This window comes from Rousettus aegyptiacus, unplaced genomic scaffold (genome assembly GCF_014176215.1).
Source record: "Rousettus aegyptiacus isolate mRouAeg1 unplaced genomic scaffold, mRouAeg1.p scaffold_m13_p_9, whole genome shotgun sequence".
Lineage (NCBI taxonomy): Eukaryota > Metazoa > Chordata > Mammalia > Chiroptera > Pteropodidae > Rousettus > Rousettus aegyptiacus.
In genome coordinates this window covers 17,913,242-17,938,858 of record NW_023416312.1, presented here as the reverse complement: position 1 = coordinate 17,938,858, position 25,617 = coordinate 17,913,242, and the positions used below count along the sequence as shown (strand labels likewise).

General features: G+C 32.0%; 1 protein-coding gene across 8 annotated transcripts in view; it reads left to right on the top strand.

Annotated features, from left to right (window-relative positions):
- The window catches only part of DMD (dystrophin), a 2,254,165-nt gene that overhangs the window by 1,005,021 nt on the left and 1,223,527 nt on the right, over positions 1-25,617 (top strand). For all 8 annotated transcript variants that reach the window (XM_036227209.1, XM_036227208.1, XM_036227211.1 and 5 more), the window contains 6 exons: positions 7,710-7,855; positions 10,630-10,842; positions 13,614-13,727; positions 14,749-14,904; positions 20,638-20,808; positions 24,306-24,488. In XM_036227209.1, coding sequence (XP_036083102.1) covers positions 7,710-7,855; positions 10,630-10,842; positions 13,614-13,727; positions 14,749-14,904; positions 20,638-20,808; positions 24,306-24,488 — 983 coding nt within the window. The remainder of the gene's footprint in view (positions 1-7,709; positions 7,856-10,629; positions 10,843-13,613; positions 13,728-14,748; positions 14,905-20,637; positions 20,809-24,305; positions 24,489-25,617) is intronic.

Sequence of the window (25,617 nt, the reverse complement as noted above, 5' to 3'; positions counted from 1 at the left end):
AAGATAAAATGCATCTTATATTCGTAGTTATTTTTAGTGTACAAATAATTTTTTTTAGAAATTATCATTCTTAGTCTTTAGAGCGCAAACCTTTGAGAATGTTTTATTATTCCTATGTCACAAGTACATGTAATCAATAATACGTACTATAGCACAACTGCTTTTTCAGTTTAAGGTTTTTACCCTGTGACATAGACTCATCTATATCAGAAAATACAGCATTTAATTCCACATATGATTTCTTAGAAAATTATTAAATCATCTTGTCGTGTCTCTCCTGTTCTTTTCTTTGCTATCCTCTCTTATTTTCCCCTCTTCTCTGAAGCCTCTCTCCCTTTTAAGTCAGTTAGATAAAACAGTGAATTTTTAAACAAGAGATACAGAAAACATTTTTCACAGACCTCTGCTATAATATTAGATGTCAATTTGGCCATACATTGTCATCACCATCCCTCACAGAGCTGTACTGAAAGACTGGAGATTAATGTATTTGTTTCTTTGTTTGTAACCTTTCAGGATAAACAGTAATGCACCATGGCAGTAAACCTTAAAACTTACTTTTCCAGTAATTCATAGCAATGCTATCAAAACTACAATCATTTATATTAATTTTAATTTTGTGGGATATGTTTTCCTAATCATGAAACATTAAGAAGGTATCTGTTTTAAGATCTTGCTTTCACAATAAAACAGTAAAAACTCTCATAACGATCTTTATTTTGAGATGAATATCATACTTTTATAAGAAATATATGACTTAAATGTTGACTCTTCAAGCCATTTTTTTTCCAGGTGGGCTGGGCCAAATGATGTCAGTAGAATTCTTGTGGTCTTTTAAGTTGGTAGGTTATTAAATTGGATATGTTTATTGTGTTATTGTGGTCAGTAAAGAGAAAATCATCAGTTGGATTATTAATCGCTATTTCTACATAAGTGGAAAAAGCGAATTTCCATAGATGGAGCCAGATTGCTTCTGCTCCTACATTGGCATCACAAGGGCAACATTGACTGGTAGGTAGAGTGGCTCATGTTGAGTTTGCCCTTGAGTACAATTGGCTTCTACACCAAACTTTTCTTTCTTTTTAATCTGATAAGGAATTAGTAGTTCTTCTCTAGTATTCTCAAGTATGTCTGTTTTAAATGAGATAAACTATGTTCTTTCTAATCACTGTCACACTACTATAAGATCAATCATATTAGCTAATGAATGCTTTTTTTACATCTAGAAGGAAAATGAATGAGTAAAGATATCCTTGGTTTGAGTTGTATAATATAATCATGTATTTTATCTGCAGCCCAGACCTACCCTCTAAATCCTACCCTCTAAATCTTATTTCCAACTACTTTCTTAAATTTTCCATTTTGATGTCTCAAGGTATCATAAACCCATTAGGACCCAAAAAGATAAGCTCATAGTGGGTAACTCCATAGCCAGCAACCATATCCTCTTCGGCCCTTCCAATAGCAGGGAAAATAACCAACATCTATATAATTTCAGAATTAGAAACTTCAGGATCATCCTTGATATACTTTGTCCCTCACCCATTCCCTCTCCCACACGGTCACCAAACCTATGCATTTTTATCTTCTAAATAGCTCTTATATGTCAACTTCTTTTTATATTTATCACCATCATATTAGTCCAAGCTACTGTGGTTTCTTGCCTGAATCGCTAATTTGTCTCCCTGCATCCATTCTTGGTACTGAGCAATTTATTTTCTACATGTCAGCCAGAATGATTTTTCTCAAGGCAAATCTTACCATGTCACTTTTTAAATGTAATATGTTCAGTGATTTCCTTTTGCTCTTAGTTCAAAGGCACCTAAAAGGCGCTGCCTATCTCCGGTCACAGTTTCATTCATATTTAGTTTCTCTCTATTTCATTGCCCTTTCATTTCCTGAAGATGGCATCATATTCCATACCTCAGAGCCTATGTATGTTCTCCCAGAAGCCATAGCACAGCTAATTCTTACTATTTTGTATCTTCGCTCACCTATATATGATGTTCTTATTATTTACTGTCATGGCACTCTATATTTCCCTTTTATACAATTAGTTACAATTTGCTCAACACTACATTAAAATATTATGAGTAAAGTGTGAAATAAATGAAAGCAGAGACCTGTTTTCTTCCGTTTCGCATCTCTAAAGGTATCATAGAGGCTGAAATTTAATTGACACTCCATAAATGTTGAAAGAGTGAATTAATGATATATATTTATCATATTAATATACATATGTGTGTACACACAGAGATTAGATAGATGATAGATAGATAGATAGATAGATAGATAGATAGATAGATAGATAGATAGATAAAAACATTTTTTTTCAGGCAGTGCTGCTCATATACCCTTAGAAACATAAACTAATATCTAACATTCCTGGTTAAGAGGCAATAAAAATTGTAACTTTATTAATTGTTCTATTCCAAAGTGATAGAATTTAGAAGATGATTTTGTTCTATTTCAAAAGAATTCCAGGAGAAAACCAACATATGCATGCACATACAGTCTATTTACAACATGAGATACAATATACATTTTCTTTACTATTCGTTATTTTTTTTTACCAGAAAAACACATTTTAAATTTAGAAATGAATTGTGCTGGAAAGATCATTGTAATTAAAGTCTACCTTGGCAGTCTAGAAACCATGAAGTGAGACATCAGAAGAAGAATAAATGATAAAGTCAATTAAACTAGAATTTAGAAAGTTACAAGGGAATTAGAAATATTTTATAGATGAATTGAGAAGAATGTCAAAATTCTCTAGGTAAATTATTTCTCCTCTTGGTCAGGGTATAGGCTTACCCAACCACTGGTTTCTTCATATGTACATGACATTCTGTCTGTGTTCAAGGTTACACTTTGCAATTGCATTTATTCACACAACACATACTGATTCCTTGTATTGCACTGAGCTGGTTACTGGGGGTAGTTCGCTAAACTCAAACCACATGCTCTTTGCTCTCATTATGCTTGTAATCTAGAGAAAGGCTCAGCCAGTCATAATGTAATCAAACTGGTATTAAAATAACCTGAGATGGGTTCTTGGAGAAGGCTAAGGCCAAGGTTCTGAAACTAAATAAAGAAAACTTAGAAGATTTAGCTAGAATTATATGTAGTATATAATTGGTCTAATTTATTATTTAATAATTTAGAATTTTTCCGTGTTTATCTTCTTCCTGAATTTGAGAGACTTTTATTTTTAGCTAGCTTTAACCACAAAGCAAGTTTCTTTTCATTTCTGACATTTTCTATCTAGCTAGTTTGTCCGTCTGTCTGTCTGTCTGTCTGTCTGTCATCTATTTCCCTTCTTCCCTCCCTCTTTCACTCTATACATAAAAGGATGCTGACTGAGTTTTGGATAACCTATAATATTACAATATATACTTATGAGTTAAGTACCTGTTTTATCTTCTACCATGTTCATGCTGCCTTATCACTTTAGTGATAAGCTGACGATTCTGAAAATCTTTATTTCTTCTCATTTAATTTAGTTACAATTCAATCTTTCCCCAGGATGCAACTAATGCCAGGATTATCCTCAAGATAATCTAAGCACTGTTCCAAATACATGGTTAGATATTCTGCGAAATATGGTAAACTAAGATTTCACAATAAAACAAAAAATGTATGTGTGTGTGTATTTAAGTGACCATAAAGTATTATCCAAAATTCAAACACTTTAAATAAACCTAAATTTACAGAAATAAAACACTTTTATCTTTTTCGATACCATTTTTCTTGGTCTTTATTAATTTTTGGTCTGATCACCATTCTCTTTCCAGGATGAAGCATAAACTAACTTTTAAATTCACTGTGCGAGTGTGTCACAATATTCATGTGTGTGCATTGTATGTGTTTACGTGTGGATGTATGTATGAGTTTGTGCATGTGTGCATTTGTACATATTCATAAATCATTTTAGAGCAATGTCTTGGCTTTGGCTATGGATCTGGTTCTCTAGAATGTAAAATGAGCTCAGAGAAACCCACTCCTCCCCTCTAATAAAAGAACATGTGTGTTTCTATTCAGCTTTGTTCTTTCCCTAGCAAGGACGTTTCCTCTTTTTGTTAACAGAATTACAACTTTTTATATTAACTTACAACTTTTACTTAGTGCTGAGTGTGTCTTCTTCACTTTCTTATCGTCTCATATCTCTCTTCTAGCTAATAATAATAGCAAATATGCTACATGTACCCAGCAGTGGACACAGTAATGAACAAATATAGAATAATTTAGAATAAATCTCACATTATGAACTACAAGGAGTCTCACTATCATAGTTCCCAGTGACCTCCCTGCCCTCATGTCCACCCACAGTCCACCTTACTACATTTGCCTCCTAGCTGTGCTTCTACATTACTAGCAATGCCCATGCCTCTGGTCTATTATAATATTCTCCACCTAGACAACTTCCTCTCAGTGTTCATATGGCTCCCTCCTTTACTTCTTTTAAGTCTCTGGTCAAGTTATACTTCCAGAGAGAGGCCTTTTTGTTCACTATCCAGTCAACTTTCTGTCCTTTTTAAAATTCTATTTATTTGAATTTTATTGAATGATTAATTAACTTAATACTTTTATTATATTGAGTTTCTATTACAAGGAAATTTTAAAAATAATGAAAAAATGAAATCTGCATACCTAACCACTAAACTTAAGAAATAAAATATTGCAAACACCATCGATATCCCTTGTTACCTCTCTCAAATTTCTTTTCCTCCTCTATATCCACACTCACCATCATTACTACACAAATCATTTGTCTGTTCTCAGTGCCATTCCCAGCTCCTAACATGAAAACTGTACTTCCAGGAATCATTTTTTGTTTTGTTTTGTTTTTTGTTTTTGTTTGTTTGTTTGTTTACACTGGCTACTTGCTTGGTTCAACCAGTGAGAGGCACTTGGAGGATATCGAGGGTGAGAAGAGGAGAGAATATTCCCCCTCGTTGTTTCAGGATGCATCTCCATCCCTGGCTGAGAATGAATATTCCAGGGTTCTAGCTTCCCCTGGAAATAGCATTACTCAGGGTTGCTGCATCCCCACAGAAGAGCTTCTTGTGAGTTCAGTTCCTGCCAGGTGGTTCCAATGATTGGTTTTCTGTAACACCACCTCATTCTTCTTACCTTTGGAATAGTAGCAGCTTCTTGGTATTGATAATCTATTGTATTGATAGCCTACCATCCCTTTGTGTACATCCTCATTTATTCCAACATTTTTATATCTAATTATCATAAATTCATTCTATTGCAGTATCTGATAGGATCTCCCCTCCCCATGTATCTCAATTTTCCTTTACTGCTATTTATTTCCATTAGTTATTAAAATGTCTTTATTTGTTTGTTTGTTCATTTCCTAAATCACCAATTAGATTTTAAGCATCATTAAAGCTGAGGCTTTGCTTTTTTAAAAATTTTTATTTCTTGCATCCCTGGTGCCCAGAGAGCACTGAATAAATATTGGCTGAATGAAGCAATACTAAATGACCTCAATTAATTCTCCCAAAAGTATCAACATCCCCATTTTTATAAATGAGGTCTAAGATGCTAAAATGTTAAGTAATTTGCCAAAGTTGCAGAAACAGAATGGAGAAGCAGTCCTGTTAGATGTTCACAAAAACCTGATATTTTTTTTGATTATAAGTAATCTCAATATATTTATCAACTCTCTATACTTATCTCTCCCTCTGGACATATATTCATCATCTGGATAAAACTGGACTGATTCATATTACCTCTGGCTAGCTTCTAATATGTGTTTGTTCCAGCCACTACCACAAGGGAAACATTGTTTTCTAGAGTGTACGTTTTCAATTTTAAGTAAACCAAAGCTGATGCAGTTTATAATCCAGCAAACACCTTTGTCTCTTTGCATTGACCCCTTTCCTTCTAGATCACTTGTTCAGATGTCTTCTTAGGCAAAACTCTTGGCTTCACCATAACTAAGTACTCTCACTACTATTCATGAGATTCCTCTTCACTTTTATTTATTAATACATATCTAGCATTAAAATAAATGTACCTAGTTACTAGAGAGAGAGAGAAACACATTATTTATATGAAAGAAAACATGTTTAAAGTACCACAGAGGTCTTTATGAAATCAGAAGAGCTCAGATTAAATAAAGTGTCTTAAGATAAATTTGGGCCTGTACTCCCAAATAAATATAGCACAGTGAGTAAAATTCTCAGTTTGCATTTCTAACACACTTTCTAAAAATATATTTACCATCTGAAAAACCCATTATATAACATGCAAAATGCTTTTCTATATTCTACTCATCTACTGTAAAAGGTATAATAAAGGGAAACTCATATACTATCAAAAATAATGTGGTTTAAATAATGCCATTTGGTACAGTGATTTAAACTAGTATTTTGGACTGAAGTTTTATCTATTTTGGAAAATTCTCAGCTATTAGCTCTTCAAATGTGGCTTCTGCCCCATTGTTTCTCTCTGTCTTTCTGGGATACATTTATGATAGACCATTTTTTTTTTCTTTTATTCTCTATTTTCCATCCTTTTGTCTGTCTATACTTAATTCCAAATATATATTTCAGATTTACTAATTTTTGTTTATCTAATCTGCTTTTAAACCCATCTATTGTGTTATTGTGTTATTAATTTTCATTTTCTGAATGTTTTAGTTTAGAATTTATCTTGATTCTCCTTAAAATCTATTATGTCATTTTTATGGTTTCCAGTTTTCTGCCAAAATTCTGAATCTTGTTATCCTCCTTCCAACAAGATTAGTGTAAATACTTAAGTCATGTAGTGTGTGTATATATGTATGTGTGCATATATAAATTAGGTATAGTTACATATAGTATACATGATGTAAAGCTTGTATATAACTATATAAGACATTTAGCTATATACATATATATACACATATACACAAATTGTACTCTTCAATATAGATTAATTCCCAAATTTTATGTATATTTAGGAATGGATGTGTGTGTGTGTGTGTGTGTGTGTGTGTGTGTGTGCGTGTGTGCGTGCGCACAAAAGTACACCATTGGTACTGGTTTTGATTTTGACAACAGATGAACCTGGTTTAAAATCCTGGATCCAACACTTATTGATGATTAACTATGAGCAAATTAGTTGGCCTTTTTTGTTGTCTAACTTTTCTCAACTGTGAGAATAAAAATTTGTATCTCATAGGTTTATTGTAAGAAAAATGATAATGTGTAGTAATTATTAGAGATTTCCACACACGCTAAACACAAATAAAGTGTTTTGTTTTTGTTTTTGTTTTTTTAGTAAAATTAAGGGTGATATGATGTAATTTAAAAACTAAGGGCTATAGATAATGATACTTTTTCCACAAGGGCAAATGATAACATCGAAGGATTGTAGCCTTCAAAGTTTGATATACACTGACTCTACTCATTTTCTCTAAGCACCATCTGTGTTGGCAAGTTACTTAGCCCCTTTGTTTCTCCATTTTCTCACCTTGAAAAATAAATTTAACAATGCAAAACTTGCAAGGCTGGTATGAGGATTCCTCGTAACATATGCATAGTTTCTATCAGTATCAGACACGCGGAAAGAATATATCTTTAACATAATCATATTCTAATCCGTATTTTTTCCATTTTGTTAATATTTGTAATTAGTATGATTGAGTTTGCTGACCACTTAATATAATAACAAAGTTTAAAATGATGAAATGATTTTTTTTCCCTTTGATAAAGTTTTTGACACTTTGCCACCCACGCGCTATCAGGAGACCATGAGTACCATCATGACATGGATCCAGCAGTCAGAAACCAAACTCTCTATACCTCAGGTTACTGTCACCGAATATGAAATCATGGAGCAGAGACTCGGGGAGTTACAGGTCTGTGAATGTTTAAATGTCTTAAACAATACAGTGCACATCTTATCTATCAAATCATTACATTGGATAACTGTAAAATAATATTAGAATTAAAAGAATCATGGCATGAATGATGGTTTACCAGTTAAAAAAAAATGAAGCCTTTAAAAATGTAATACATTATGCATTTCTGCCTTCTCTCTATAAGATAAAAATTCCATTACTGAAGACAATGATATGGTCTACTTATGAAGTATATTTTTCTAATTTAGTACGTATTTTAGACACATTGATTTTGATTATTATAAAAGTAATGGTATTATTTTTTCCCTTTTGATTACTGACTTATAACTCCTCTCTTGTTTCTAAACAGAAAGGAGTAAAAATCAGTGTAGTTATAAAATTAATCTTAATTTAAACACTAGTCTTATATCATGTTGTAGTTAGTTATCTGAGTTCTAATAGCTTTGATTTTAACAACCTTATATTGGGGGATGTCTTAAACAATGCAGTGATATGAAGATTTTCCTACTATCTCTGAAAAGCCTGTGTTATAATCCAATCACATTTTATTTAAGATATGAAACATACTTGTTAGTTATATTTAGGAGCTGAAGTTAAATATCCAAGTTTTGAAAATTAAATTAATAAAAAGGTTAAAATTTTAACTTTGTTATATCAAATTCTTTTTTGAAAATGAAATATTTCTTAAACAAGTAATTTTAGAAGTATTTCTTTAAATATTTAAAGATTTAAATATTTAAAAACCATTTCCTAGTGTATATTATCCTATTTCAACAATTTACTATAATACCAAATAGACTATAACTGTTTAATCTTTTTTCTTTTATGTTGTTTTTAATATATAGAATGATTTCAAGGATTATATTGGACAATATGTGACTTAATAGAATTATAAACTTAAAAAAAATAAGAGTATAAAGTCATAGCAAGTAGAGGAGTTCATTAAATACATAAGAAATGGTGCCAAGATGACTGTAAAGTATATTTTTACTGAAAAAAGTGAAGAAGGGAAGATTATTTATAAATATTATTGCAAAAATATATTAGCTAACAAAAAGTGAAGTTAGAACCTTGCATCAAAAGTTACACCAAAACAAAATACCACATAAATTAAAAAGTTCAAAAATGTTTTAATCATAAATTTTGGAGAAATTTTTAATAAAAGTCTGTAAAAACATGACGGGGAAGCATAAAATCATTGGAAGCAATCACAAACATTGTAAAACTACCAGAGACAATTTAAAAGAAAAATGAGACCACTGAAAAAATTTTTCTGAGTAAGGGAAAAGTCATTAATAAGGAAGTCATCAGAAAAAGACATAAACAACCATTAAACCTCTGAAAAATTGTAATTCGCATTATAAAGGATGAAGTACAGATTCACAAAATGAGATATCATTTTTCACATACTAAATTACAAAAAATAAATCCAAAGAGATAAGTGCAGATATGTCAGCAATGAGCTGTGTTCATTTACTAGTGGCAATGTAAATGAATGTAAATTTTTCTGAGGAAAACTTTTCAATACCTCCTAATAATATGTAAAACAATTCATTTAATGGACACGTCAATACTATTTCCACAAAGTCTATCTTTTGGAAATATTCAGAATATACTCAAAGATATAGTTAGATGGAGATAAATCATAAGCATAATTTACAAAAGTGGAAAACTCAAAATTAATTTTTAGAGCTAATAATTGGAAATGGTTAACTGAACTAGAGAAACCATTAAATTTGTTTTTGAAAACTACTTAGTGACATGGGAAAAGGCTCACAATGAAATGCTCAGCTCAAAATGTAGTTATATGCATGCTAGATATTGTCTAAATAATTAAGGATAATAGTTTTAAACAGTAAAATATCACAAAATAGAAAAAAGATATTGTGCAAACATAAAAGTTATGTGTTTGACCTATTTCGAGAATGTTATAGGTCACATTGTAAAAGAAGGGATAAATGCATATGTGTTCATATAACATTAGATATTCAATATTTAGTTATACATATAAAAACTGGTTTATTTAAAATCATAATAGTTGTATGTATATGTGCTTTTCCATTTTCTTAATCTTGAACTTTTATTACTTTATAATCAGAAAGTAACATTTAAATAAATATTGAGTAGTGGAAACCTAAAGATTGGCATCCTATTATAAGGGACTCCATAGGTAATACAGTATAAATATAAAACTAACTTTATAAATTCTTCCCAAAACTACCCTAGAACTTCACTATAATGCATAATATCTTTTGAAAAATATAAAATTTTAGTTAACTGGCATTAGTAGACAATCCATCTGGTAAATCATTTACAGTTTTGTTTTCCTATATCTCGATATGATTTAGTTATATTTTTACCAAGGGAGGTTAGAAGTTGTCTTCATAAAAGCTCAGTATAATTAAGTTAAACTCCATTAACTATATCATAAAAGCAGTAATTAATATATAGACATGATAACATAAAATTAGGTTCCTAAAACTATTGTTCCATAAGATATAGTTTTGGATAGATTTGTCATTGTTCATAAAAGTAGGCATAGATTTTAAAACAAAATGTTAATAATGTGAAAATTACTCATGATAAAAAGTAGACTTTAAATTATGACTAGTTACAACTAATATTACATCATCTATTGTTTTAGATACTTGAATCACCTAGTTTTCATTTTAAGTTCATTTACTTTGAAGCTTGTCAATGAAGACAATAATGAAGCTTGTCATTCTTATCCATCAATTAGTATATGTGTACTTTTCTTTTTCAATATGGAGGCTTTACAAAGTTCTCTGAAAGAGCAACAAAGTGGCCTAAACTATCTTAGCACCACTGTGAAAGACATGTCAAAGAACGCGCCCTCTGATATTAGCCAGAAATATCAATCAGAATTTGAAGAGATTGAGGGCCGCTGGAAGAAGCTCTCCTCCCAGTTGGTTGAATATTACCAAAAGCTAGAGGATCAAATGTCCAAACTCCGAAAAATTCAGGTAATTCAAGATTTTACTTTTTATGTTTATTTTTTCTTTACTCATTTCTCCCTAAACTATGCATTTATAAAATTTAAAGGCAAATGATTTAACCTCCATAGTCATTCAGAGACAGCGATATCAAAAGACACAAATCGTTCTCAAAGGAGTGTAGTTTGCCAATTTGTTTTCAGAAAACAGTAATTAGGAGTTTTGCTTCTCGATTTTTTTTTTAGAATGATTTTGATTTTCTTCCACCAGTACCAATGAGGTTTAAACACATTTTTAGCTCAAATAATATTCAAAACCAATCTTTCCTTTAGCTTATGAATACTTAAAAAGTTATCTACCATGGAATATAGTCATATCATTTCATCATCATATTTTACTTCTATGTATAAATTTGACCCCCATCACATTCCACAAAACAGCTTCTGTGACTTAATTTATTTGAATAGCACCATCATATTAATAATCACCAAAGCTGAAAATAGTAACAAACATTTACATTCTGGTCTAAAGTTTAAAATATTTAGTGATATAAGCGATATCTCTTTTATGTGGTGAATTATTGCGAATATAAATTCTTCTAAGAATCTTTGAAAACATCATGGCATGAAGAAAAAGCATTGGAACAAGAAGTTTTTTGATTTAAATCCCAATACAGCTACTCACTTTTTCTGACCTTGCACAGACCAAAAGACTGAGCACTCTGAAAACATTCTGTAATGTACGACACACATGTATATGTTGCTACATATAAAAATATGTGTGCATACATATGCATACAGACACATGCATAAAAATGCATTTTTGCCAGTACCAGTGGTAAAAGAGGGTACAATTACATGGTACTTGCCATTAAGGAGCCCACATTCTAGTAAAGGAGAAAGGTAAGTGTATTAGTTTCCTATTGCTGCTATAACATATTACCACAAATTTAATGGCTTAAAACAACACAAATTTATTATCCTATAGTTCTGAAGGCTTGAAGTCCAAAATCAGTTTCAGTGAGCTGTAGTCAAGGTGTTTGCAAGGCTATGTCACTTCTGGAAGCTGTAGGATAAAATCTGTTCCTTTGTCCTTTCTAGCTTTCCTATATGCATTCCTTGGCTCATGTCCCCATCCTCTATGTTCAAGGCCAACAGTGTAGTATCTTTTTATTTCTCTAACAATACTCCTGCTTGCTCTTAATAAGGACCCTTGTGACTACATTGTGCCTGGCTGGATAGCCCAGGATTATCTCCCCGTCTCAAAATACTTCACTAAATCTCATCTGCAGAGTGGTTTTTGCTAATATTCATAGGTCGTGCGAGTTGGGGCCTGATCATATTAGCAAGTCATTATTCACCCAACACAGGAAGTAAATTAAACAGTGTGGTAAATGTTATGACAATAGGCAGAAAGACAAATCCAACAAGAACTGGGAAAAGTGGTTCTGAAATGTCCTTGGAACATGGGTTATGTAGGCTATACCTCAAAAAGGTAGAATTTAGTCAGCTAATAAAGAGGGAGAATGAGTTCCTGACAAAATGAAGCAGTATGTTCAATCAGCTGGTAATGGTTCCATATTGGGGAGACAAAGATATGTTTGGAGATCAATAAAATACATTATTGGAAAAATGGTCTGGGAATAGAAAATGAATGGTTCTGAATGTCATGCTTTGAAATATGAGTTATAACTTAATGGTGATGAATTTTAAAACAATGTAGAACTGTTACTGGTCTTTTAAAGCAGGAAATATATGATAATAGTTGTGTGTACAAAACATCACTATGATAAGAGGGAAATAGAAGAATACTGACACCAATGTGGAAAATGGGTAAAACTGAGGCCAACACCAAAAAGAGCCAGTACAGTAACCAGAGTCAATATTAAGATCTGAACCAGAACAATTTGGACATGGACAAAGCATAGAACCAGACTTGATAATTATCAGCAAGATAATGATGGTGGAATCTAAAGTTCTTAGATTTAGTCAAATGCTTTTAAAATTCATCATTATTAATAATCACATTAAAAGGGTAACTTTCTGTGAAGCACATATTTTCAATAGAAATTTACTTAAGAAAGGAGAAAGTAGCACATCTGGACAGCATAGTTGAATTGTTTGGAAATAAAGAAATTTGAAAATCATACATTTGCAAAGGAGCCAAAAAGAGCAATGGGAAAAAGGCAAATGTGAAAGAATAATAGGAGGTACTTGGCTATTTATAAATGATGAAAAAGGACATTTTTCACCTGATCTTTACTTCAACCTGATAAGGCAAATAAGAAATTCAAAGCAAAAGTTTTCTCTTACAAGATGAAAAAATCTTGGCCTGAAATTTCCCAACTGGAGGGACTATTTAAACTGTCAACTGCAAAAAACAATTTGTGGAAGTTCAGGTTTAGGGAGGCTATAAAGATACCATTACATTGAGTTTATTGTTCATAGTTTGTTTTATGTACTGTAAGGGCACTTTGTTAGTATTATCATGGGTTGTTTTGTAACTTAAAATTTCTCTAGAGGGGGATATGATTTAATGTTCTCAAGAGTAACATCATAAAACCAGATTTGGGAGTAATTTTTTTTATTTTTAACAATAGCAGACTTCATACACTAGTGCTCATACAGTAGACCATAAAAATGCAGTCTTAGTAAAAATATTATTTTCCTGAAGAGCTTCTTAGACATCTTTCAAACATGGGAATTGTTCCTGGGAATTGTGTTCAGACATATCACCATGATGAATTGTGTTAAGGGAAATCAGCACCTCAATAATGCCTTAAAATGGGCCTCTGATTCCAGAATCACATAAAAACCCTGAAGAAATGGATGGCTGAAGTCGATGTTTTCCTGAAAGAGGAATGGCCTGCTCTTGGGGATTTAGAAATTCTTAAAAAACAGCTGAAACAGTGCAGGGTAAGATGTGTATATGATACTTTTCATATGAAAGCTTTTATGTGGGAATTTTTTTTTTTTTGGTTATATCAGTGGTTCGCAACCAGGAGTGATTCCTCCTCAACACTAGGGAGTGGGAATTTTAGTAATGTCTAGAGACAATTTATTTGTCACAACTTGGAGTGGCGTAGATGCTACTGGCATATAGTGGGTGGAGGCCTGGGATGCTTCTAAACATCCTACAATGCACGGAACAGTTCCCCGCCCCATGATAAAGAATTCCCCATTTCAAAATGACAGTAGTTTCTAGTTGAGAAACTGGGTTAAATGAGAAAGAGAAAAATGTTACCATTCACTCAACTCTCCTTTTACAAGATTATTTTAACATAAAATGAAGTTGGTTTAAAGGTAAATAATCCTTGGAGTTGTCTGTTAATATCTTATTACAGATTATTAGTCATGCTATGTTGTTCTTTTCATGTATATTGAAATGTAGTATATTATTCACTATGGATTTTTGAAATAATATTTATTATACTATTGTCATGCCATGGGAAGAAAATAATCTAGCTCTTTAAATTATTTTCTTTGCAAATTCAAGCTAAAAAAAGAAATCCACCCAACAGATAACCTTCACACCCATCATGTTATAAACAATTGCTGCAATATTCTGTGTTTGAAAACCAAAATCCTTTCAAAAACAGTAATGTATAAAGCCCATCATTTTCACACATTTTCTAACAAGAAACATTAAATTTATTTCCTTTGATAACTAATCTAAGTAGAATACAGATAATTCCCTATTTTATTCATGAGAAAAACCACTGAACATTTTTCGGAAGGCTTTTAATATATCGAAGTTTGTGTGTGTGTGTGTGTGTGTGTGTGTGTGTGTGTGTGTGTGTACACATTTATTTCAAATTTAAAAGGACAAAATTCATTTGTACTGTCATGATTCCTAATTATATGTGGCCTGTCTATGTTGCATTTCTAATATGTTGAGGTAATTTTTCAGCTACCTTAAACAGAATTATTTCCTTAGCTTTTAGTCAACGATATTCAGACAATTCAGCCCAGTCTAAACAGTGTCAATGAAGGTGGACAGAAGATAAAGAATGAAGCGGAGCCAGAGTTTGCTTCCAGACTTGAGACTGAACTCAGAGAACTGAACACTCAGTGGGATCACATGTGCCGGCAGGTATAGACAGTCTCTTTCACTGTGAATTGATTCTATTTAATTAAGATTTCTTAATGTCTACCTTCATCATTGCCCATTTTAAAAGAGTAGTCTCTGGCTATGTTGATGTGAAGCATGATTAATTCAAACTAGTCTTTGTCTGGCACATAAAATATTTTCATAGTAGATATTTTTTTCTTTTTTTTTGTTATTTGTTTTTTTGAATTCTTCCTACTCATTTTTTTTGTATTAAAATTATTGGGGTGACATTGATTAATAAAATTAAATAAGTTTGAAGTATACAATCCAAAAATACGTCTATTATATCTTGCATTGCGTGTTCACCACCCAAAGTTAAATTTCCTTCCATCACCAAATATTTTATCTCTTTTAACTCTTTTTCCTAGTAGATATTTTAAAGAATGTGTATTTATCTTATTGGGGTCCTAAAACATCCTTCTTGAATATAACTCATATTAGGCATTATTTTGATGGAATGTTTTCTTCAGTGCCTAATTTCATAATAGTAATTAGATTAACAAAAGAAACTTTATACTTGTATACTTGGTACAGAAATAAAATGAATGAGTAATATATAAGTATATACAAATATGATAAATAATTTTTACTTCTGATTGTTAAGTTTGACAAGTTTGGCTTTTTCATTTATTTCAATTACTGAATTAAGATTGGGAAATAGTTAAAATAGCTTAGTGGGAAAAAAAAAACAAAGTAATTGTACACTCACAGCTGAGTTCCTCATTTCATACAGCAGAGTGTTTTACAGATATTTATTTTGGATTTCAAGATTAAATTATAAAAAGTAAATATTATATGCACAAGTAGTATATATCTAATAATTCCTGTTCAGAAGATTAAATTTATATCTAAAGCAGTGATTACTTTTCAACACACCAATACCTTTTTTTAAATTAATGAGGGGTTTCGTTTTATGTTTATTTGAGGAAGTTAGTCTCATTATTTCTAAGCAATCTTTCAAAGTTTCAAAGAAATCATACCAAAAGGCAAAAAACTAATTTGAGAAAGAAAAGAATCTAGAAAAGCAAAAGTCAAGGCAAATCACCCAGCTAATACCATCACTGAGAAATGCCCAACAGTTCTATTAACTCAGAGATGAGATAGCCCTGGGTCAGCTTGCTTGCATTCTTCTCCTGGAATAAGCCAGATCTAGGAGGGAAGTTCAGAGAAAAAAATATTACTTAGATAATAGATTATATCATTAATGTTTACCTAGAAGGCCAGTATGAAAGGTATTTGTTTGTTGAATGTTTTTAAAGGATTAATAGGAAAAACAATCCAATTTATTTATAGCAAGGGAGGAAACAACAGCAAAAAAATGTGCAAAGTCACAATATTACTGAAATGTCAAGTTTTTGTATGTATTAGAGAATTGTATTTTTCAAAGCATCTCTATATTCTTAAAATATTCTTGTTTAAGATCTTCTGTCTACAGTAAAATGTACCAAAGATTTGTTGTTCAAGACCAGTGTTATAAACACATTAGCCTGCTGCATAATAAAAATTCCAAAGATCCCAGTCAGGCTCTCATCTCATCCTAAGATATTTTATCTCCCTCTGGTTCTTCATGGACTATCACACTGCCTATGGTCTGACTTTATCTAAATCCAAATTATCTAGGTTTTGAAAGGAAGAAATCATATAGTTGAGAAGAGAAGGAAGACAATGTAGTAAAAGCAGAAAAGCCAGACTTGGGTATTGGAACTAATTCAGGACTTCAGAAAAAATAGAAATAAAATGTAAATCTATGCTGTATAGAAATGTCTACACACAAAGCAAGAAGTGAAATTCTTTCATGGTTCAATGATAACTCCTCGGTTGTTTTTAGGGTTGAAATTGTCCAAGTGCCTGACATGGTTGAAGATACTTTGAGATGCCATGATCTGATTTTGTAGTTATAAAATGGTTGAGATTATTTTAAATTCTAAAAGTTATATATGCAAATAAAAAAATCAGTATTTTAGCTATTTTTAAATATAGGGTAATCATTACTAAAATAATCCACAAATTAACAAACCATACTTAAAAGAATGAAAGAAGAGTAGTAGGGAAAGGGTTTTATAATTATGCATGCTTTTACATTATTATGTTATATATTTATTAAAGAAATTAACAATATACATGTAAATATATAATTTGTTTAGAGAAAAAATTTTAACTTCATTACTTATTAGAATATTTATTTAAACATATAATTATTAAACACTTTGTATCAGATATAAAGTAATATCTATCTTCATGGAGGCTATAGTTTAGTAGAGAAGGAACTCATGCAACTCAATAGCAGAGATAAACAGATTAAAAAATGGGCAGAGGAAATGACTAGACATTTTTGCAAAGAAGACATACAAATGGTTAACAGATACATAAAAGGATGCTCAATCTTACTAATCATGAGAGAAATGCAAATCAAAGCCACAATGAAGTATGACCTTATACCTGTTAGAATGGCTATCATCAAAAAACACAAGAGATAAGTGCTTGCAAGGATGTGGAGAAAAGAGAACTCTTGTACACTGTTGGTGGGATGTAAATTGGTACAGCCACTATGGAAAACAGTATGGAGGTTCCTCAAGAACTTAAAAATAGACTGCCTTATGATCCAGCAGTCACACTCTGTGTATGTGTACGAAGAGATATCTGCACTCCCATAGTCATTGCATCATTATTCATAATAGCCAAGATATGGAAACAACCTAAGTGTTCCTCAATGAATGCATGTATAAAGACAAGGACACACACAGACATGCATATGCATGCATGCACGCATGCACATGCAGACACACACATGAGAAAGAAGGAATGAGAGAGAAGGAAATCCTGCAATTTGCGACAACCTGATGGACTCTGAGGGCATTATGCTAAGTGAAATAAATCAGACAGAGAAAAACAAATACTGTATATCCCTCACTTACATTTAAAAATATAAAAAAGCCAAACTTTGAAAGAGTAGGATTGGTTGTCAGGGCTTGGGAGCTGGCAAAAACGGATAGATGTTGGTCAAATTGTACCAACTTCCAGTCATACAATGAATAAATTCTCGGGATCTAATTGACAGTATGGTGACTATAGTTAACAGTACTGTATTATATACTTGAAAATTGCTAAGAGAATAGATCTTAAATGTTCTTACCACAAAAATGAAAATGGTATCACTAGCGGTTACCAGAGGGAAAGGGATAGGTGGGAGGTAGACAGGATAAAAGAAGTCAAATATGTGGTGATAGAAATCTAACTATGAGTGGAGAACAAACAATGCTACATATATATGACTCACTGTTGAATTGTACACTTGAAACAATGGATTTTGTTAATGTCATCTCAATTAAAAATAACAATAAAATAATAAGAAAAGGAAAATAGTAATTATGTGAGGGCGATGGAGATGTTAACTAATCCTACTGTATTAATCATTTCACAATATATATTGTATATCAAATCATCATATTGTGCATCTTAAAATTACGCAATGTTATGTCAATTTTATCTCAGTAAAGTTGAGGGTGAAGAAAATAGAGTGGGGAAAGTCAGTGCTGAATGTTAGATTTACAAATTCTGAAATAGGAACATAAAGAACTTTTTATTTTATCTATGAGTTTGAGGCAATGTAATGTGCTGAAACTGTGGGGGTAGATTGGGCAACTTAAGGCTGAATGTTAACATCACTGCTGGGATAAAGGTGAGGGTGAAATTGTCATTTTAACACAAAACTTTCATAGAAATTTTTCTAAAACATGAAACCACAAAAAATAAATATTTCTCTCTGATCAGTCATAGAGCTGTGAAATGTTAAATTTGGAAAAGACGTTGGAAATCATCTGGTCCAAGTATTAGGTTAGTTACAAAGCTGAAATAAAGAGAAATAAAGTGATGTGTCCAGGTTCACTTAGCTTGTTAGTGGTTGAGTCTAGGTATTCTGATTCCAAAGCTGATGTTCTTTCCAAAACACTTGTGCTGTCATCTCAGAATAATTTCCTGCCTTTCTTCTGATATAGTTTTATAGCACATGATATTTTTTTACTATGTGTTTTGGCTGAGCTCCATTAGTCCCTCTGATATTATTGTCACTTTGCCAACAGCCTCAAAAGATTATAGCAGAGAATCTAAGTAGAAATTTAACAGCATGTTTACTTAGGCTTATTATAGGCTCATTGACTATGCAAAATAATCTTTATACCTTAACTAGTATAATTGTTAGACATAATGTTCTAGCTGTATCAGATGAAACATTTATTTACATTTCAATAGATCAGTTACTACATTTACCTAGGCGACTAAGGAATTTAAAATAGTTTTAATTTAACTATATTAGGCTTAAGATGGTTGTAAAGTTTAAGGAACATTAATATGATGACGGTTCTGCACAAAATTTATTATTTGATAAAATACCATTAAAACTTCATTATAGTAAAACTACGCATTGCATATTAAGACTTTACAATTCCAAATTTGTTATTTAAAAGATAGAACTCTTTTTAATCCCAGAGAGCAGAATAACATCATTTGATTAGAGTTACCTTTTAGGTAAAAGAGAAGCACTATATATAATCATTCTATTCTGGGTTTTCCCTCAGGGTAGTACAAAGGCAGTACTTTGTAGCAAGCCATTAGCATGCATGATTTTCCTGTAGATGTTTTAAGTTTTGCTATTTTTCTGGTTAATAAGTGATTTCATTGTTAAAGGTTAGTATTTTAGAAATGTATGAGGTTTTACAAAGCACAAGTCTCCCATTACTACAATACAGTTTTTACAACCAGCTTTTTGAACTTAAAATTATATACTGAACAACTTTCACTTCAGTACAGATATTTTGGTGCTACATGGTATCTTATTGTGTGTGGGTGTGTCTGTCTTTGTGTATAGCTATCTTAGAATTTAATTTACTAGTCTTCCATGAAAGCACATTTGAGTTTGTTTCTAACGTGTTGCCATCTTTAAACCTGACTTAAACAGTCTACATTTCAACTTCGTACACTTTGTTTTGTATGATTTGTTACTTAAAGTGAAAGAGTAGACTCAGATATATGTTAAAAGATTTAATACATTTTCCAATTTACTGTCTAAAAGGTTGTGCTATGTTGGCCATTCACCACATCCCTGTGTAAATTGAGCATTTTCGCTGATTATTTATTTATTTTTGCCAATCTTGCATGTGAATGTGCATTAATTCTTTTTCATTTGCAATCATTTAACTATAAATAATACTGAGCATCCTTTTACATATATGGCCACATTTTCGTTTTTGTTCTATGAGTTACACATCTATGTCCTTTATTCGTTTTTTATGTTTTCTTTTTTATTTGTGAGAGGCATATTAAGTGTTAACTTCTTAGGATATTTGAAATTGTAAACCGGTATCAAAGAGCACAAAAAATTATTATTTCTATGTGTGCCAACAAATTGACTTTTCTAACTGAAACATTATGAAAAAAGTTGTTTTTCTCTAGTCTCTGTTTGTAGAGAAGCATTACCACATACAACAGCTAAATTATAGTAATAGGGAATCTGTTCATTTTATTAAGTATGCCAAGTAAATGACTGTATCTTATTTTAACACTTATGTGAAATTAAGTGTATCCTATCGTTACTTTCCTCATCTATATAAGCTTTTCATGTCTTTATTTTTTCTATCTAAGTATTGTGCTCAATAATAATATAATGATAATGTTTTGCGACTTTCAATATTCATGCTTTGTTGGTTTATTTTATGGAAGGTCTATGCCAGAAAGGAAGCCTTAAAGGGAGGCTTGGATAAAACTGTTAGCCTTCAGAAAGATCTATCAGAGATGCATGAATGGATGACGCAAGCCGAAGAAGAATACCTAGAGAGAGATTTTGAGTATAAAACCCCAGATGAATTACAGACAGCAGTTGAAGAGATGAAGGTAAAAGAAAACAAAGAAAAAGAGAAAGATGCAGCATTGCTTGAAAGTGTGATTCTGTACAATTTGCTCTTTTCTTGGTTTAATAGTAGAGGTTGGTTTTTTAAAATTAATTTTGCTTCAAGTGTGATATACATCATGTAAAATTCTGAAACTTTTTAATTTATTCATTTTAATGCATTATGGTCAAAAAATAAATATTGACAATCATAGTTCATAACATTTTCCCCTTGAAATGATACAGTATTAAGAGGTTGGGATTGATTAATCACACAAGGTGTTTCTAGTTAATGCAAATTCAAATTGATAGTATGTCAAAATATTTTGAAATGACAGTTGAAAATGCAGTCAACAGGCTGTGTTAACTTGGTTGTTTAAAGGGGTTTCTTAGAACTTGAAAGTACTAAATATTTTAACTGATGGCCTTTAATATGGAGAAAAAGGACTGAGTTTACATGTACTTTCCTTGAAACAATAGGATAACAAAATAATAACATTTCTTTAGGACCAAGGAAATTGGTATCTAGCAAGGAATTGAATCTACACAATGGCACTTCAGTATGGCCTTTGGCGACCCAGCAGTAGTCAGTGTAATCCTCTATTTTATTATGTCTAAATCATCTCATTTCCTAACTTGAAAGTATGAACTGAGATTGAAACTTATATGTAAGTAAATTGCCTAGTTCAGAGTGGGCACTCAGTGATTTGTGGCTATAATAATAATTATCATCTTTATGTACTAGCAGTAACACACAATGTAACCACCTTAGTCTATGTGAAATATTGATAGATATTTGTTTGGCTTGAGGCCTCATGACAGAGCAAAATTATTTTGGAGTCTGGAGTGGGGCCTGAGATCTTTCATTTCTAAAAAGTTTCCAAGTCATGCCAAGGAACAAGTTCCAAAATGGTTCCAATGAACCATACTTTGAGAACCACAGATTCAACATATTGGCAATGAAAGGTATCTGAGCATATGCTGATTAGATTCATGGATAAAAAGGGAGCAAAGGCCACCATTTCTTGTCTAACTTATACCAGTCATGTCCTTTTCTACTTTTCTTTATGGTCAAGGAATTCCTCATGATCTTCTCTTATCATCTCTGAACTTCTAAGCATGATTTTTAAAAAAAATTATGAAAGCCTAAAAAAACATGGAAATAACGTGTTTCTTAGTCGCGCATTTTTGATAGTTGCATAAGTTGTTTGTAACTTGTATAAAACGTAATTTCACTTATTGAGTCCACTACAACATGCTCTTTCTTCATCTCATGAAAGATTTGAGATGGGCTTGATAGAAACTATGAGAAAGGAAAGCTGTAACTCTCAGGATGATTTACTTAAACTTTCCAAACCTCAATTTTCTGTTTAATGTGAAAATAACAAAACACATCTTACCAATGAGGTAGCATATACTAAGTGATTAATGGTTGTCAAAGTTGTTTGTAATGCTAAAATTGTTATAAGTAAAATATGGTTTGTATAGAAACATTCTAAGTTTAGTGATGCTAAAAAAATATTTATTCCAATTTTACCCCAGTAATCTTAATTTTTAAAATTAAAAAAAAACATATTTACTTAGAATTTTGAATTAAAATTTTCACTCCATTAAGTTAAAAAGTGTGAGGCAATCATTTAATACTCAAAACAACTTCCATTTGCAATCATATTGTATACTTTTATAGGATTATGGGGCAAAATCCAAAGGCATTGAGTTATTGTGTTGAAGTATATAAAGGCATCTTATAGTTGACTGTATTCATTTTCTGCCCATATCCCCTTGTTCTCTCTACTATACTGCATGTAGGCCTAATTGCCGCCAGAACCTGCATTTCTTCATGTGAGGGTTTTCTGTGCTTACTGAGTCCCACTTTTCCCACTTGTGTGTCTGGCTTCAAGTTACAAGAAATTAATGTTCTCCCATCATCTTCCAACCAATGATGGGAGATGGTGTATAAGTAGCCCAGTGTCCTCACCTCTGAGTGGGATCATCCTGAGGCATGTGTTTCCCAGAGTTTCCGAGCAGGATTAAACTCTAGTCACCAACAGCAATTGCTAGTTCTAATAATTATACCCTTATAATCTCTGTCCCCTTTCCTGCCTACATTCCCCCATACCCCTACCAGTATTTCCTTGACATCACATGTAAACTGCTTAGACTTGAAAACTCATCTCAGGGTTGGCCTTTGGAGTAACTCAGACAAAAGATCTATTGTGTGTGTGTGTGTATGTGTGCGCGCGTGCGCACGCATGCACATGTGCATGTGTATTTCTATCATATGTGTATACATTGGAAGTTGAGTGTAAATACCCATGTCAGTATAAAAAAGCTTATATCAGGATTAGCCTTTGGAGTAACCCAAAAGCAAGGTCCATTGTGTGTGTGTGTGTGTGTGTGTGTGTGTGTATTTCTAAGATACATGTACACATTGGAATTTAAAGAGTGTACTCTCTAGCTGAAGACCAAAGGTGACACTCCTGTAGTTCAACAAGTTGGATTTATTATTTTTGGTAACAAGGGTGAATACATGCCACTGGGAATCTGTGTACACAACATGGAGTTGTGTGAGTAAGAGCATATTAGACAGAACCTGTTAGAGGATTTGAGTTTGTGTTAGATGATTTGAGGGAAGGTTTAAGGGCTTTGCTTTGGATTGCATGTTGTCAGTAAGCAGGAGTAACTCTATGATTGGGAATCTTCATAATTTTTTTCTAGAAGCAGGAAAGCCTGGAGTGAGGCTGAAGGAGTATCATTGATAAAAAGATGCAGTGGTACCTCAGGTTAGGGAAGAGTTTGGTATTGTGTGGTATGGACAATGTTTATGTTCTTGTTTGTATTTTCACATGATTATGCAGTGATATTGTTGTCATGATTGGTAATGGTAATGAAGTAGCCTTGTCTGATGTTGATATTCTATGAAACGGTTCATCTTCGATGTGAGATAACCATGGTTTGAGTACCAGGCCAGCCCTCTCATGTCAGGGGCTACTGTTCTCTTTCTCTTATGTTTTCCATTACTAAACAGAACATCCTTTTATCAAAATATGGTCCCAAATATAGAATTAAGACTTTTCTATATTAATCGTCTTTTGATTTAAATAATATTTGAATTGATTTCAATATTATTCATCCATCTCAGTAATTTATAAGTCATTTCAATTCTAGACTGAGATGTTTTTGAACTTAGTATTGAAATATTTGTTTCTTACTTGTTTCATATAGCTAAAGATAGCGGTATATAGATATACACAAACACATACCTACATACAGACTACTTTTCAAACTATTCCAATGAAAGTTCTTTTACATCCTGATCATGAATTTTTTTTCAAGTTCTCAATTATAACAAAATCTAAATTTAGATTTCAGAATTAGATTTCTTTTTATTAATCTCATCCTAACAGAGATGCGGTGAGGAAGAAAGTGTATGACAGGCAGGAATGCATCTTGGAAGTAAAGTCACTGTCTTGCCATTCAGGGAACATTCTTTATTTTTCAGAGAGCTAAAGAAGAGGCCCAGCAGAAAGAAGCCAAAGTGAAACTTCTCACCGAATCTGTGAATAGTGTCATAGCTCAAGCTCCACCCGCAGCACAAGAGGCCTTAAAAAAGGAACTTGACACTCTCACCACCAACTACCAGTGGCTCTGCACCAGGCTGAATGGGAAATGCAAGACTTTGGAAGTCAGTTGCTTTTTTTTTTTTTAATTATATGTGAACCATAATGATTAGACACAAGGACTCTGGTATAAAATTACTTAGGCTCAAATTCTTCACTCAGGCACTTATAATTTGTGACTTTGGGCCAGTTGTTTACCTTGTATAAACCTGTATTCTATCTGTAAAATGAACATAAAAATAGTACCTATTTCATAGGGTGTTGAGAAAATTTAATGAGCTATTCTGTTTAAAGTACTTAGCCTAGTGCTAAATAAATGTCAGCAGCTGTCATTTTAATTCTTATTATTATTACTATTATTATTATTATTATTATTAGGTTACGACTACCCTATACATAAGTTTTCTCAGGATTTATAGAATTAGTCTCTATTTTTTCATATATTTGTATGTGCATGAAGTCTTAGGTATCTTAGCAGGAAGGTATTCTGTGGAAAAGTATTTATTATGATTAACATTAATAAATGCTGTGCCCTATAGTGTTCTTTACAAGACATGTTGTCGAACTCTTTCGGATGGTATTTTATATTATATTTATTTATTATCATAAGTCCTGCTTTATCTTTCTCATATGCTTATTGAAAAATAGGTGATAAAAATTTCAGATACCTCAAATGATTACCATGTAACTGCATCACAAACTATCATCCTCCTTGTGAAAATTACCAACAGTAAGGATTGTGCCAAGGAGTTCGAAACTATCTACTACCAAATGCTGATGCTGCCAGATACTGTTCATTAGTTGAGCTTTAAACTGAGTCCCCTTCCCCCACATGAACTGAGTCATTTTTGTAAAAATAGTTGATGAAGAATGCAGGTGCCCCATTATTGTTGAAAAACATTATTGTTTTGGTATTTATATTTAGCATTTGATATTTAAAAGCAAATATAACTCAAGCCAGTAGAATAGACCTTTAAAGTCTTAAAAATATTTTTACCTGCATCTAAGATATTTCCAATATTATAATTTTCTAATTATAAAATGTGATCTCTGAGTTTCTCCATTATAAATTCCAATTCTTTCTTTATTGATCAGTCCCTGTCGCCCCCCTTTTTAAATCCAATTCATTCCTCATCTACAAAGCTGGTACCTTCTATATGCCAGGAACTATTATAGTTGCTGAGGATATAAAGT